Raw genomic sequence first — 16,458 nt, 5'->3', positions numbered from 1 at the left:
TACTATTTTTTTTCTAGTTTGCAATTCAGTTTTCATTTGTACAGAAATCAGCATGCAAAATACATCTTACAAAATTTGCTTGAAGTGTCTGCATATGTAACTCCAAGGAATAAGAAGTTCATTTTTGACTGGCTTCCTGCAGCCTGGGGTACACAGTAATACTTTTTTTCTAATATTTCAGATTATCTTCAGTATTTTTCCATTTCTTTGTAAAACTCTGTTTCATGTTGCCAACAGACTCTGGTCATAGACTTTTCCTGTTCAAATGCTGGGTGGGGCCAGGTGATCCAGGGAACAGGCAGACTCTGAATGAATTTTTGAGACCCAACAGAGTTCACCCAGGGCAGACTGGAGGTAGGAGTATCTTTTAAAACCCATAGGAGCTGATGCCAAGAATTGTTTAAAAAAGCAACACCTTTATTTCACAGCTACCTGCTAGAAGCATGGCTAGTACATAACTTGACAATATGTATGCTTGTCTTCTAAATTATGTAAAGTGTGGTTTAATTAATCAGCTGTCACAGCAAAGTTCTGACAACTTCTGGCATTGTTGCACATTTTCACGATTATTTGAACATGTGAGAGACACAATCTTGTATGCAACTCTGAAACATTTATTTAAGTTCAGGTAAGATGAAGGGAAATACATTATTGAACAGGCAGGTGTTTGATTTTTTTTCCTTTCATGTGCACTTAAAATATACTATAAAACTGACATGAGCATTTTTCTTCCCAGTTAGAATGACTTTGGAAAAAAAATTTAAAATATCAACTTTAATCAGGAAGAAATATTAACTAAAATTGCAATGCTCGAAGTGAACATTTTTGTATTGAAATAATGAGGCAATTATCAATGAATCACTTCTCCAGTATTAACAGTAGAAATATTTCATTAGGTTTTGTAAAGACATTTTTCAGAAACTAATGCTTTTAAACCTGGTAGCATTAAGAACACAGTCCTTAAATGAATCTGTATTTCAGATTTCTTGAAGTAGCTACAATTACTGTAAACAATTGGGACTGGCAGTTGTTTACACACTGAGATGAGAACTGCAGAGCTGGGTTTTCCTTTTTGCAGTGTGTGCTCTCTTGTGCTCGTGTCAGCAGATGGAAGGCAGTGAGAAGGAAGGAACTCAATCCAGTGCTTTTAAGGCAAAAGGTCCAATGAGATCAGTAATGCTGTTGCATCAATCTGGACCCAAAGTTTAAAGCAGAAATAATACTTTGTGAAATCTAGAATTGCAACACAGATGATGTCATTTCTGCTCTAGTTTGCAATATACCGTGCCTCTGATGGGTTGTATTCCAAACCAGGACTAGGAGGAAATGGGAAACTAAATAAACCCATTATGCTCCACATTGTGGTGGTTTCATGGACTTTTGGAAGTTTGACTGACAGTGACTTCAGTGGAAGTCTAACATGTTTTGCTGCTGCAGTAGCCTGCCCTGAATAGGAGAATGAAAAGCTGTGTTAGTGTGAAGTGGGACTGGTTATTCAGTAAAGACCAGCAATGAGCAGCCAGGTTGTTCAGGAGGGAGCAGAGTGGCTCTAGCACATCCTGACACACGACTGTCCTACTGTCCTCTTCTTCCACAAGCCTTTTTCCCTTCTTTTCCACCACTTAACAACACAAATGTCATTTTGGTGTTGTTTTCTTGCAAGTTCTTCCTCGTGATGAGCACATCAATAGCACTTGTTAAACAGCATTGACATCCATTCCCACAGTGCAGGCTCACACGCAGAGGAGAAATGTCCTGTAGCAGCTGAGGAACAAACTGTAACAGCTACAAACCATTTGGCATCAGAGCGAGTTTGTTTTGATCAGAGCTACTGGAAGGAATTGAAATTGCTGTTTTCTGCATTTTGTAGGGAAATGTGAAGGGTTTTGAAGGTTTCCTAGCAATCTTTTTGCTAGGAAATACTGTTCAGGAGAGGATATTATAATTCAGCTAACACTTTTTTGGTCATCTACATTCTGTAGCCTGACTCTCACTGAGATTTCTGGGGCCCCTTCTTGAATAACTAAGAATTAATCCTCCTTACACGGATTTTTGGGAAAAGTCTTTCAGCTTCTTGTCCTCCCAGTTGCAAAGAGCTGAATGTAAGTTTTAATAAACATTGTACCACTTAATTGTCAGCATGTCAGCTCAGGTTACAATGATGTGGGTTTGGAGACACTCCACTGATACTGCAGAGAAAAGATGAAGAGGTATGGTTTGCATGTTTGCACTGCACGCTTTGTCTTTTAATTTGCATTGAGTTTTTGGGTGCAACGTCTGATGTTGTAAAATGTGCAAACCACTACTGCTGTCAGTGAGACTGATCAGGATAATTCCAGCACTAGTAACCAGACACTTGCCAGTGCTGAGTGCTGGCATTCCTTCCTTCTGCACTATGTGAAGGACTCTTGTAGCTGGATTTGCCTGGTAGGTTAAATTCCAGCAAAGAGAAAAAGTTTGTGTTTGATTGAGTTCTTAGTTTCTACTCAGCTGACAGGTCAATCCAGGTAGGATATTTAGACAGGCAGTGGAAAATGAAATAGTTTAGGAAGCACAGGGTGATTTAGGTCTGAAGAAAGCTCAGGGGGTCATCTGGTCCAAGCCTTCACTCTCAGCCAGGCCAAGGGACCACAGGGGACTTCCAAGCAGGCAATCTCTTGGCTAAGCTTGTGCTTAGGGATAAAGCCTGATGGCCACTGTACAACCTGGAATACCTGAGATCAAAAGCTGCTCTCTGGTTTGTAGAATAATGGGAGGACCAGGGCTGTAGATGTGAATTTAGTCTTTTGTGTCTTAATTTCCTACCTTTCCATTTCCCAACAGCACTGAATTAAGTAAGCAAAATCCAATAACTTTTCTTGGATTATTTTTCCAAGAGCAGTCACTGATATATTTTGAGTGTGGTTTTGGAACCCCTGAACCATCCTAAAAACCAGGTGAAGGTAACAGGAGCAGTAGATATTCTATCCTAGATTAGAGCCATCTAATGATGGGTCTAATGAGTTGTGCATCTCATTACTGAAGTCACTTAACTCGGTGCATCACTTTTAATAGCCATAAATTTTATTTTGTTTGCCAGGGAAGAGGTACAACGTGGGCAATATCTGCTTTCCCATGAAATATCTGCACCTTGTTTTAACTCTTAGGATAAGAGTGTGTTTTAGCTTTCTAGTCTGTCCAGTCTGGGTTGAGTTGACTGAGATTTCTAACAGAAGTATGAGAAGTAGAATGATGGGGCTTCTTTATGGTGTTCATTCAGGTGGGAAGTAAAACAACACAAGAAATTCACTTCCTCTAAATCCTGAGGGAATCAAGAGTTAGGGACAGCAGAAGCTGTATTTGTGGGAAGCTCAGTGAAAGGCATTCTCCTTCTCAGTCTCTGGTTATATCCAATATTCTTTTGCTCTTAACTGTTGTTTTATTTGTATATGGAGTTTTTTAAAGTTAAATTTTTAAATTTGAAGAAACTCTGAACATAGTCTAAAATGAAAGTATCTGTTAAAATCTTTTCATCTCTGTGGCTTTGATCATGACTTTGTTGCATTCTGCAGCCATATTGAAATCAGTAATTTAAAGATGCAGGAAAACTTCTTAAACATTCAGAGATTCCAACAGCTGGGGGTATTAGTGTAACTGTGTAGATGCCACATATACTTCAATCAATCATTAAGTGTTATCACTTAACACCTTCTGTTGAGCTTCCATTAATTTGCCTTATTTATTACTACTGTTGGGAGGTTTTAGCTTTTTGCAGATGACTGTTGCTTGACTTCTTAACTTTTGTATATTAGCAGAATTTTCTGTCTTCCTATTAGACACCACACTTGTGGTCGTTTCCTAAATTTACCAGGTCACAATTCCTTTCCATTCAGCTATAAAATGAGCTAGATGGTGGATGAACATAAAAATTAGGAAAAAGAGACTGATATTTAAAAACCATGAAGTGAAAAGTTTGGTATCATCCGTGTTAAAGTCAGAGGATCACTAACATGGTAAAGAAAAAAGTATGAAGCACATCTGGAAAATCGTTTCAGCTATGGGCTCAAGAGAACATGGTTCAGACAAGAGGAATTTCCATTTCCTCCGTGCCTTATGCACATGCCCTGTACCTTATTTTATGAACCCTTACACCAAGAGTACACAGTTCATGGAGTACACACACACACAGATATAAATATTTAGGGTATACAGCTGTACCTACATGAAATGCTATATTTTTCTAGTCTGGAGTTCAAAAATTCTAGAATAGGCTGGCATAATAATCATATATAAAAATGAGTTACATCTTTTCCATTTAACTTGTGCTTTGTGGTTATTGGCATATTTTTAAGATTACATTCAAAGTCTTGTTGTTTACCCTCATTCAGGATTGGTGTTCCTGTAATGTCAGTGTTTTCACTGGCAGTTTTCCAGCTAATCATCCTCAATCCTTACCATGGCAGCTACAGTGCAGTAGCTCTAATTCGAGAAATTAAAAGTGGTATTGGCTTTTAGGTGCTGAAAACTATGTTTACTATGTAATTCTTAGCAAACTACACAGTACTGAATTTATTGCACAACACTCCATACCACAATTATCCTGCATTAAAACCATATGCAAAAGTCTTGTACGATATATAACTTGCAGCATTTGCAGCAGCAGAACACTTCATTACAAACAAGTTGCTTGTAAACCTTGAGCATCGTGACTTGTACCTCCTTTTTTTTATTATTATTATTATTTAGTTTTTCACAGTTCTGAGTATCTCCGCAGGTGCAACTGGAACGAGTGTTTGTTTTTTTTCAAAGTTCCTCACTCTCCACCAATTTTTGGGTAGGGGACGAGAAGAGCATGGCGCTCTCGGGAGCTGGGAAGGCACAGAAGATGTCGAGTCCTTGGCTGCTGAGGTTCGTGTAGCGGCTGCCACCGGGGCGGAGCTTGAGCGCTTGTGGAATCTGACGGTGCCACTGAGCTGCAGCGACAGAAACACAGCGGGCTGGGAACAATCCAAAGCAATACACACAGCTGGAAAGATGCTGCCAGCATCCTTGAAAACAGCACAGCATCGTTCTTGCTTTTCTGCTCTTTTAAATATTATCGTGGGCATTGTGAAATCCATGCAAACATTGCCAGTGAATTGAACGGGGATGAAATTTTATCTGTAGACCTCAACAGAATCACTGAACGTACAAACAAAGTCTAAAACTTAATGATGGAATCTTTGGAGCCTTCTGCAAAGCCCTTGCAATCAAAACTAAAGACATACATAGCACGAAAAGAAATGAACAAAGTGGCCAGGGCTCTGATTCTGTGCTGCTTCATCCTCTGGATGGCTTTTCTTCAGGGAAGTGATTACAATTTTTATTGCCATGTAGTAGTTACAGCTACTAACATGTTTTCTAGATTATTATTTTTTTTTAATACTGAAAGAAATGTAATTCAAAGACACATATTCAGTAATTTAAAAGTAGCATTGTACAAGTTCCCATATGAAGAAATACTGCTAAAATTTTGTAAAATTATTATGTTACATAATACCTGGTAGTTGTTATCCCTAAAACACTTCAGACAAGGGAAAATTAAATTATCTTTGCCAATGTTTATCCATGTGGGTCTGCACCCAAATTAGACAGACATATCTGTCAGCAGTTAAAATGAAGAGTATGAAAAGGAAAGTCAAGTTCAGGCTCCAGTGCTCTGAGGTAACTTAGTGAGAGAGACAACAATCTACATTGATAGGAAATGTCTTTCCATGCTGAATTTTGACCCTATCTCGTAATATTTTTCTTGCAGTGCCCAATTTGTTTCTACTTGAACTCATTATTTGCTCATTATTATTTTTCTTTGCACGCAGAATTGCAAATATCTGACCACACCTTCAATCTCTCAATTTCACCCATTCAAAATAGTAAAAAAAAAAATTACTTCTAGTAGTGTCAATCACTTTGGGGTGTGAGTTGCATATCTTAGAAAATGTGGTTGGAATTGGGAAGCATTTCTTGATTTCTGTTTTTTTCCTGTTTGTGCCTTGAATCCTTCATTTGAAAATTTATGTCTTCCAACCTTTAGAAGCCTAAAGAATTTTAAAATTTTGTTTCACCTTTCTTAAATCAGCCTCCCCCTAGCCGTCTCTTGAGCCTTCCATTACTATTGCCCATATCACCACAAGGTGGCAGGAGGCTGACAGAGATGCACTGGTGACTTAGTTCTGATAATGAGGTGAGGTTTAAAAAACAAAAATAGGAATACGAGTTTGAAAACGTGGGATATTTTTTTTTAAGGGTCTGGTTCTAATCCAAGCAGTTTGTGCAATATATATATAAAATCCAGTTTGTGGAACGTGCTTTCAGTTTTATTATGCTGCTTAAGTGATCAAGATACTCTGCTTTTTCTATTCCATCTTGCAGAAATAACAGATAAATGATGTGCTGGGGCCTTCTGAGTCCCAACAAATATATTGGATATAAAGTAGCCCCCATCAGTGAGGCTTGGTTTGCACCCCCTGTGCTCTGTGGAAGAAGGGCTCTCCTTCTTTGTGTGCAGTTTATTGCTTTGTTAGGTCAGGGCTGTAGCACAGACACATCAGAGGCAGTGGAGTTAAGGTTCAATTTGAAAATATATGTTGTGTGTCTAGGGATTCTGGGAGGTGGAAAATAGGAGTAGAAAATAGTGTGCAAAACTCCTGCTTTGGCTTTTTGTCCTTACCCTCCTTTATGCCAGTGCAGCAGAGCTGCTTTGGCCTGTTAGCTGTATCACTGTCTCTCTTCTGGGGCCTTATTAAGCTGTGACACTGATTTCTAATCCATGCCAAACCCAGACTAAGAACTGCTGGAGGGTTTTTCCCTTCCCCAGGCACTACCTACCATAGATGTCAAGTCGGGCAGTGCAGGAGACAATGCCAGCTTCATTCTTTGCAGACAAGGTGTACCAGCCAGCATCTGCTTTCCTGGCAGGCTGGATCAGGAGGCACACATACCCCGTGGTATCTTGATGCATGCTGGAAAAGAAGTGTTTGGGAATTAGTATTTCTCAAGAGCACAGCAGCTCTCAGATTTTAAAATATGTAGATTAAATATGAAACAGATGTGTTGTCATCTCTGCTCACAAAGGGGTAGCAGTCTATAGTGAATAGATTTGCTTTCAGTATGGCCTCAAATAATGATGAGGAAAGCTCAGACCTGTTCTGGCTCTTCTCAGTTGTGCCCAGCCATGGTGTGACTGTAGGAGCTGAATTTTTATTCTGTATATGTTAATATTAGCATTATTTGTTGAATACTAATGAGCTAAACCTGTGCAAAGCTGCTACACAACCCTACTGTGTTTTTTCCTAGTTCAGAAGCTGAAACAAAACAAAATACCAAGAACACTTGTACAAAGTTATGATATTTTCATGACAGCAACCAGAGCCAGTCAGAAACTTTCTTGGGGTACCTTTTTCCATGAGAAAACGACCAAATGGGAAAATCAGAAAGATTTATTTAGCCAACACTCTGAAAGAAACCTGCTTCATTGTTCCCTCCACTTCCCTTGCTCTCTAGTGATCTAAGATTTTGTGGCTGCAATTTCCAGGGAAAACTTTTCAGTAGGATAGAACAGAACTGAGACTCCTCTGCTCTCTAGGCTGGGGCTGGTCCTTTTTATCAACCCAAGTGTTTCTCTCATTATAAAGGAAAAGGTGCAAGATGAACACTTCAGGTTCCAGGATGTTCTGAAATTTGAGATTTTGTTTCCATGTGAACTGGAATGAAACCACAGATTTGCAGGACAAGAGGACATTTTGTGCTTCCAACAACTCTAATAAAAAAGGGAACATTGACCCTTTGCTCCCTGCACTACATCATTTGCCTTGTGCTGGGCTGTAGGAGCTGCTGTGTCCTTGTTGTGATACAAAACCCTCTCTTGGCTTCAGGCAGGAAGGCAACAGTGAGGCAAGACAGGGACAAACGGGGACAATGCTGCCTGTGGGTCTGTGCAGAGCCACTGGAAGCCTTTGGGGTTCCTGCTCACAACTGGCTGAAATGGCAGAGCTGTCACAAGCCCAGAGCTGGCTCCTGGCACTGTGGGGTGTGGGGGGTTTCCCTCAGCCATTCCTCTGCTGAGCTGAAGGAAAAGTTTGTTTTTTAACCTTTTGTGAACTGGAAGTGTGGCATTTTAGGATAGTTGTTAATTTTCCAGTAACTACAGTGAGTGCATGTGTATAACCACAATCCCTATGAAATGAGAACATCTGTATGGTGTAATCCATGAATTTGCTCATGGCAAAGCCTCCAGATTATTTATAAAGATACTCAACAGGACTGAGTCTAAACCACATAGACTGCAGGCTGTGGAAGGTCAGGGTTAGGTGGGGTTTTTGGACAGGGACAGCAGTCTCTGGTTGGGGACAGGGTGACCACTGGAAGAGTTTTCTAAGAGTGCTTTCTTTCCTTTGTGATTGGTGTCTGTCCCCAACAGGTGCTGCTGCAGAGCCAGATTTCTGTACTGATAGCCTGCAGGTAGCTGTGTGAAAGGCTGCTTCTTCCTGAAGCTCATCTCAAAGATACATCAAGTTATTAATTGGAACTAAGTGAAATAAAATACTTAAAATCAGATAGATGCAAAAGTAGAAATCTTTAAAAAAAAAAAAAAAGCAGCTGATTGATCATTAATTACAGCCAGGCACATTATTTCATTCAGCTTTTCTTTTGCAAAAATTAAAAAATAGTGATGCATTTAACTGCAAGAGCTGGATCTGAACATTGTTGTGTTTTGTAAGCATGAATCAAAGTCTTTGCCTTTGTTTGTGTCCAACTTTAAGTTTCTCTATCTGACATGGCCAACTCTCTATTATCCCATGCTCTGGGACACTGAAACTGTTCTGAGTTTGAATTCATACTTAGAACTAAACTGGGAAAAAATAGCTTAGAGAGAATAAGGTGCTGAAATGCATTCAAATCCCATGTCAGAGTATGTTTGATGGGAGATTCATGCACTCTGTCAGGCTCTGTCCCCACTCTCTGAGGCAGTGGAGCACCGTGCCTTTGTTCTGAACCAAGGAAACAGGCACTGTTCACCCCACAGGGAAGCAGGATTTGTACACCTTTATGTGGGTGAAAGGAATTGTTATAAAGCTCCACCACTTGTGCTTATCACAGAGCTTTTCATGAAGCAGTTGGTGCAGCCATGAGAAATTTCAGGCATGGGTGTTCTGGTGCAGTACCTCATCCTCTCTCTGTTTGATGGGATGGTCTCATTGTCTTTCTTCCAGTAAAATACAGGAGGTGGCATTCCCACAACTCTGCACTCCAATCTGACAGGGTAACCTTCTGGAACACCACAGTTCTGAAGCTTCTCCAGGAACATGGGGGCTCTTTTTACTTCCTTTGCTGGGAAAAAGAATTATTCAACAACAGATATTTTATTCTTTGTTTCTCGTTGAATAGTATGGGAGAACACGATACAAATTGTAATAGGTTGTGAATTTTTAGTGGGATGTTGGAAGGGAAATGAAATGCCATGACATAGCCTCTGTGAGGGAACATAAAGTAAATAATAGGCAGAACTGAAGTTCATAAAAGAATAAATGCATGTCTGATGGGTCTAAATATACTGCCATTGCAGGAAATTAATGCCAGATCTATGAATTTCAATATCTTGCATCTTTTAAAGCTTTATCAAAGAGCAGTATTCAGATTAAATTATTCTATTTAAAAATATTTTTCAACCAATAAAATTTGGGCTGAAATCTGGGATACCTCAGCATATATACTATGAATTCAAACCTTAAGCATTTTCTGAGGAGAAAATTAAGTATGTTATTTTGCCCAGAGAAGAGAGGAAGGGTGATAATGAGGCAGAATTCTTCTGGCACTCTCTTAGTAACAGGAGTGCACTCATCTGAGCACCAGGTGCATTTCCCTCCATCATTTATATATATCATATATATATAAAATACATGTCTGTATCTACAGTACAGCTGTTGGATTCTCCTCTCAGTGCATTAACTATTTATCTATACTTGTCTGTAGGGAAACTATGTAAGATAAGTTTGAAGAAAAGCATACAGGTAACTTCATCATTGAGATGAATTTTTCAGTGCTTCTTACCTACAACAGTGAGCTCCAGACTAAATGAATTTTGTCCTGTTTTGTTGGTGGCAAGGCAGGTATAGGTCCCAGCATCACTTTGGGAGAGAGGGTCGATGAGCAGAGAGTGCACTCCAGTCTCCCTGACCAACATCTTGTGCCTGGCATCTGGGAGCACAGGTTTGCCATTGAGGAGCCACGTCAGCTCTGGAGTTGGTAACCCACTCACCTAAGGGACAGGGAAACACTCGAGATAATGCCCAACTGACAGACAGAGGTCAGGAAATTCAGAGCTAGGCCTTTCCAAAATGAAATCATGTCAAAATCTAGACCAGAAAGATTTTTGTTTTGCTGCTGACTACTTCTGAAAAAGAGAAAGCCAGCAAGCAAACAAGCAAAAAGATTTAAAAAATACATGAAATATCTACATTATTCTTAGGCAGTAAGGAAGAAACTTAGTTTGAAATATGAAGTTAGAATATGAGATTCACAAAACCTGCTAGTTTTCCCTTTTTTGTGCTGAATATAAATCAAATTCCTTGGTTTAAAATGCTAGAGTTTAACAACGCTGAAACAAAGTTCTATACACATTACCTTGTTAAATTTCATCAAAAATTGTACAATACTTCATAGCTGTTGAACTTGCATGCTTTAGAACACCACAAATTAAGGATTTTTTTGAAGATTAGACTGTATTGTAGTATCAAAAACCTTTTGAATAGGGAGCAGTACTTACTCATATCTAAAATGCTGCTTTCCAAACAACATTTTACAAAGCAGAGAAGGAGGGAAGTGAACCTGCCCGAGTGAGGACTGCTCTCTCCAGGTCTGTGCAATGCCAGACATGCTCAAAGACTTCACAAGCCCTGCCAGGGCAGCAGAGCTAGGAATAACCAAATTCTTTGGCATGCTCCTCGTAAACTTGACATCATAAATTAAGTAGTAATGAGTCTTGCTCCTCTTCAGGGCGTTGCCTTGTGCCTCAGAGCTGCTACCCTCTTCAGGGTAGAGGTCATGTCAGCACTGCCACCTTTGCTGCCCTGCAGGGACATAGAGGGGCTACCACAAGATGCTGGAGCAGATGATTCTCCTAAAGGTGTTCAGTAATGGGATGTTCACTCCATGGTCTCTAACCTCTGACTACTCTTTCATGCCAGGATTTCAATCAGTAAATGGGGATGTTTCTGCCTCTCTGCAGGCTGGGGAAGCAGTAAATGAACTGGGCTCAGTTCCCTGTTTTCAGGGAGTATTAATCTTCAGTAATTCAGTCCAATACAATGGGAACATTTGTTTGAACACAAAGCAGCATGCTGCATCCTCCCTTTCTCACAGTTTTGTGCTATTCTGGATTATGTTCAAGAATCTGATAATGGAGCAGAACTTCTGGAATTCATACTGGTAAAGGACATAGTGAACATATCTAGTAATTTGAACCTTGTAAGTGAGCCTTCTGTGTCTGGGTTGTGTTTTCTGTATTCTTCATCCCAGAATATTTGTTCAAAAGAAATCCCTGGAATCAGCTCAGAGACAATGGCATTAAGAAATAGTTTTAGAAATGAAGCATTAAAACTTGAATGAAAAATGTTCATGCATGCAAGAAAGACCATGAAAACACACATGAACAGAGGAACCAGTTAATACCTTACAATCCAACCTGCAGAGTCTCCCTTCGTGTGCCACCATGTCACCTGGAGCCTGCAGGAAGTAGGGTCTGAAAAAACGTTCCTGCACTGCCTCTTTGTCCCCTTCTGGCACCCGGGGTCGTGTTCTGCAACACAAAAATCACGTGTGTGTTTGGAAGTCACGTTTCTTCCTAATGCTTAAAAAAAGGGAAGAAATTAAGGATAGAGAGATAGCTTGAGTTACATAAAAGGGCAGAAAGAAATGGACTGATTGTAATTTACTTCTTGCATATTTTCCATTTAGAAAGATTATCAAGTTAACTGTATCATGTAGTGTCCTTAGATTCCCTAGCTGGCCTTTTCTTCTTTTGGCTTTTTTGGGCTGAATTTCATTTTGCTAATCCATCCCTTGCCTTTAGCTCCACTACAACAAGTAAATGAAATCATGCTTAAACTTCCCTGTATTTGAGGATGACCTTCAAAAACATAGAAGTGACCTGTTGGGAGGGAACTGCTGCTGTTATTTCCACTTTATGATTGAGAACTGAAGTTCAGTGCAGTGGTTATTTTGGATGCCTTCAGTAAAAAGCATAAAGAAGGTTCTGCAGGACTTTTTTCTTTCACCTGTGAGGCTGAGTTGTTGATATTCGTCCCCGAAAAGGGACACTCTGAACCATCAGGTGTCCTGAACAACTGATCCTCCCCTGCAATTCACAATGGAAACAGAATTAATAGTTGGTTAATGGCTTAGTTCATTTTAAAGTATAAATATTGAACACTTAGAGTGCTAATAAATCAGGATTTATTTTTATAAAGCAGCTGAACTATAGTGAGAATACCATTTCCCCAAAGCAAATGCTGTTAGCCTGCAGTTGAGGCAGGGTTTTATCAAACTCTGCAGGCTGTGGCAATGCATTTAACAGTGGTGCCTGTCCCTGCTTATTTATTTATGCCACAGGTACTGTCTGCTAGTACCTTTGTACTGGCCTCCTTGAAAATGCAGCCATATAGAAACTGAAAAGAAAAATAATCTTTAAAAAACCAAACATTTAAACTGGGAAAAAGTTGCCTGATGAATGTACTTCTAAATAAAGAGCTAAGTTAGCACATGGGCTCAAGAATGGTGTAAGGGAGTGAGACTATTTGCACATTCACATCTTTGCATCCTGGATAAAGAATATAATTGTGTTTGGTAACAGTTCCAAAATTGATGTAACTGTTTGTTTGTTCCTGCTCTGTTCTTTCTGCCTGAAACATCACACCTGTCTTGTCAGCACCTCTCAAAAGGTGCCTCTGAACAACTGAGAGTGGGATGGAGATAGGGCAGGAGTTAGGAAGATGAAAAAATATCCTTAGTGCTTTTGACTGTATAATGGGAGTAGTTCCATCAGTCATCTTTACATGGTTTCCTCTCCTGTGCTCTGAAGCCCCTGATTTGTGATACAGTCACCACTTGATGTCAATGTGGTCTAAGTTGTGTTCCTATTAATGCACATTAGAAAATGAAGCAAGCATTTTTGTAAAAGAAAATAGAACACCTTACTTGTGGGTTTGCAGCCATAATTGTATAGTTGCCATCATCATCATTAGTAGCAGCTTCAATATGTAAAGAACATGTTCCATCTTCTTCTCTGTTCATTCTGAAATGTGTGTTTTTCTTTGAAATCTGCTTGCCATCCTTGAACCAGTAGACCTGTAGTGATCAAACACACCCCCGTGACTTAGCAGTGACCAGAACAATAACATGAGTGATAGCCAATAAAATTTTAGAATATTCTAAACTTTGCAGAGCAGTTAGAATGTGAGCCAATGATTGCAGGTTGAACTCGGGAAGCTGCATTCACTGCTGGCCCTTTCAGGCTCTCTTTTCTTCGTGGGAGCTTCTGGGGGTTGTGCAGTCCTGTGTGCCCTGGAGTCAGGTTGGACCTCAAGGCCTGATGCATGCTCAGGAGTTAGTTTAGATTCGTTCTTGTTTGTTTGATGATGTTATTTTAGAAAGGGGAGGGAAGTGATTGACTTGGGAGCTCTCTCCACAGAGCTGTGTGCTTAGGGGAGGGATGGACAGAAACTGGTGAGGAGTTGGGTTTTGCTCCTTCACCAGTTCCAGTGAGAGTGACATACCTTGGGAACAGGTATCCCAACTATTTTACAGGTGAATGTGATAGGGGATCCTTCCATGACCCGAAAATGCTTGAGTCTCTTATCAAAGATGGGAGCTATGTATTTGCCTGTGGGGATTTCCTCGTGCTGGACTTCATCATCTGATTCATCCACCGGCGTCCGCTCGAGGCGAAATTCGATTTCATTCATCAGCCTCTGCTCAAAGCTTGAAATCCTGTATTCCTGCAGGGTGAGGGAGGCACAGGTCTGAGCAAAACCAGCCATGTCCTGCCTATTTGCAGCCATTGGCACTTCTAGATTAATTTACAACAAAAATAAAAATGCCTCAGTAAACCTGTGACGTCCTGAAACAATCTGAATTTGGTTTGCAGGCACAGACTCTGCACAGTGTAATGAGATTTTGCACAGGCAGCCAAAGAAATCAAACAGGTAACTCCTCTAAGTCCCTGTCCAAAAAAATTCTACTTTGGCACACTGTTGATCAAAAGAAATCATTGAAACATACCAAAGTTTTGAGGATTTTGTGTTCAAATATTAGTCACCTGCTAATTATAGAAATGAATGTTGTGTATTTTTAGTTCATAATTAAATAAGGAAAACTGTACCTACTAAAAGAGAAAATTAGGAAAAAGGGGAATTATTTTCAGAGTAATTAACTTCAGGTTAAACTTGGACAGATTTCTAGCTGGTGTAACAGAGAATGCAAAATATATGACATTAAAATTCTTAGAAGATTAAACAGATTATGCAATAAACCCAGCATATTCTTACATAAATGAACATTTCCAGATAGTTCAGTGTGATTATGAACTTTCTCCTGATGCCCTGAATTCAATTAGAAACCTCTCATCACTTAGCTGTTTTGCATGAGGAAATCTCCTGTCTAGACCAGGAGGCATTTGACCAAATGTCTCTTGCTGTGACTTGTGAATCCTCAGACCAAGAGCCAACTTCAGTTTGTGCCTCCAAACCAATGTTTGGAGCATTTGGGGCACTGCAGATACACCTGGATGGATTTTTCAGGTAGCTCACTGCCCCCTGCACTGACACACCTGCAAGAGCTCCTTGCTTTGAAGTCATTACAAACTGCCTTTTTCTGGGGGGAAATCTTGTGTTACCTGTAGAAGAAAAAATCACTTTGCTCAGACTTGGATTTGTGCAGCTTTTAAGCCAAGAGTTTGCATTCCTGCTTCTGTTAAAAATAGAATTTTAGAAACCAACAAGTAGTAAATAAGAGTGTAGCCAATCCTTAGATATGTATGAGTTTACTCAGCAGTTTTTCACATGTTCTCTTTGCTAGAATCATTGCTGTCAAAAAGAAGTCATGGTGTGTTATAGGAAATTCATAATGTAGGGTTGCTGTATGATGTAGCCTACAGATGAAATCAAATAATGCTGATAGAGACAATTAACATATTTTTTTCAGATCTGTCTGAAGTGATCTAACCAGCTAACATAAATAAAACTTAGAGCAATTATTTTCAAGTTGTATGTAACCAAATTAACCTTCTGTCTGCTTTAGATCCTAAAAAGTTTTATGTGAATGCAGTGTTATCATTTTTTACCTGGCTGATGTGCTGAGGATATTAACTTTCTGCAAACTACTTCATTAAGAAATACAGGCACTTCTTCCTTTTCAAATGTCTGCTTGCAGCAGAAAATACAACTGAGGAAGGAATGTGTTTCATGGGACCCTTTGAATTGAATCATGGACAGGTTTCCTCCCACGTTTCTTTGCATGTGAGCCTGGATGTGTGTGCATACACAGAAGGAGGTTCAAAAGTAGCACTTTGTGGAAATCAAAGCATTTTGCTGCACCATCAGCACTAGGTTGCCATTGCTGGCAGCTGCTTCATTGCCTACGGAAGCCCCAAATGTCTTTGTACAAATGCAAGTCTCTGGCAGGGAACTGTGCAGACTGACTGCAGGAGCTTGCATTTTCAAAGGAATTATATCCAAAAATGCATTTTAATTAGCAAACATTGAAATCAGGGTTCCCACAGCCCCTCATTGCTTTTCTAAACCTGTTCTATGTGCATATATATGCTGGTGTGAATTTACAACCAAACCAACAAAACCAAGTTAACTTTGCTGTGAAAATTTGAACACCAGCATTCAAAGGCTGAAGGTGCTACACCAAACTTCTTATAAAGAGCAGAAATAAGTGAGAATACCCTTTTGTATGCAGAGTATAATCTTGGAGGTTTTTGCTTGCCTGGTAGGTTTTCTTATAGGATGAGCAAGAACAGAAAGGAGTTGTTAATATGGCTTTGTGAAGAACTGGTTTTATCACAGAAGCCATCAGCCCATTTGTGAATGTGATTACAAAAGTGGTGTGGGGCAAAGTGTTGTTGTTGAACAAGCCCATGGAGCCACGGGGTCCAATGTTAAAACTAGGCTGCAGTTCAGCACACTGAGGAGACTGAGGGAAAGAGTACAAAGGTTCAAGCCTGGTTTGGAGTCAAAAATGTAGCATTGCAGCTCCTTTTTTTGGAAGCTTTCCTAGAACATGAAACTTTTACAGGCAGTAATTCACGCACTTGTTCAATACAGTAGCCAGATATTTAAAATTATTTTATCTACCAGCTAGAAATTCAAGCTCCTGTTCAGTGGTGTAATGCTCTGTACAAAGTAAAATGTATGGAATGCATCTATTATTGTATATATTTAT

General features: G+C 39.7%; 3 protein-coding genes across 3 annotated transcripts in view; 2 read left to right on the top strand and 1 right to left on the bottom strand.

Annotated features, from left to right (window-relative positions):
• Nucleotides 1-16,458, top strand: part of PBLD (phenazine biosynthesis like protein domain containing) — a 102,831-nt gene that overhangs the window by 33,110 nt on the left and 53,263 nt on the right. The gene's annotated exons all lie outside the window — the stretch shown is intronic.
• Nucleotides 1-16,458, top strand: part of ATOH7 (atonal bHLH transcription factor 7) — a 41,622-nt gene that overhangs the window by 5,318 nt on the left and 19,846 nt on the right. The gene's annotated exons all lie outside the window — the stretch shown is intronic.
• The window catches only part of MYPN (myopalladin), a 39,012-nt gene continuing 27,167 nt past the window's right edge, over nt 4,614-16,458 (bottom strand). The window contains exons 12-19 of the mRNA XM_014883287.2: nt 13,788-14,009; nt 13,210-13,359; nt 12,291-12,370; nt 11,686-11,812; nt 10,066-10,273; nt 9,180-9,345; nt 6,844-6,977; nt 4,614-4,952 (exon numbers count right to left, since the gene is read on the bottom strand). Coding sequence (XP_014738773.2) covers nt 4,783-4,952; nt 6,844-6,977; nt 9,180-9,345; nt 10,066-10,273; nt 11,686-11,812; nt 12,291-12,370; nt 13,210-13,359; nt 13,788-14,009 — 1,257 coding nt within the window. The 3' untranslated portion in view covers nt 4,614-4,782. The remainder of the gene's footprint in view (nt 4,953-6,843; nt 6,978-9,179; nt 9,346-10,065; nt 10,274-11,685; nt 11,813-12,290; nt 12,371-13,209; nt 13,360-13,787; nt 14,010-16,458) is intronic.

The sequence above is a fragment of the Sturnus vulgaris genome, chromosome 8, assembly GCF_052056855.1.
Source record: "Sturnus vulgaris isolate bStuVul1 chromosome 8, bStuVul1.hap1, whole genome shotgun sequence".
In the NCBI taxonomy this organism is placed as follows: Eukaryota; Metazoa; Chordata; class Aves; order Passeriformes; family Sturnidae; genus Sturnus; species Sturnus vulgaris.
Note: the sequence above shows the minus strand (reverse complement) of the source record. Positions and strands in the feature narration are given on the sequence as shown.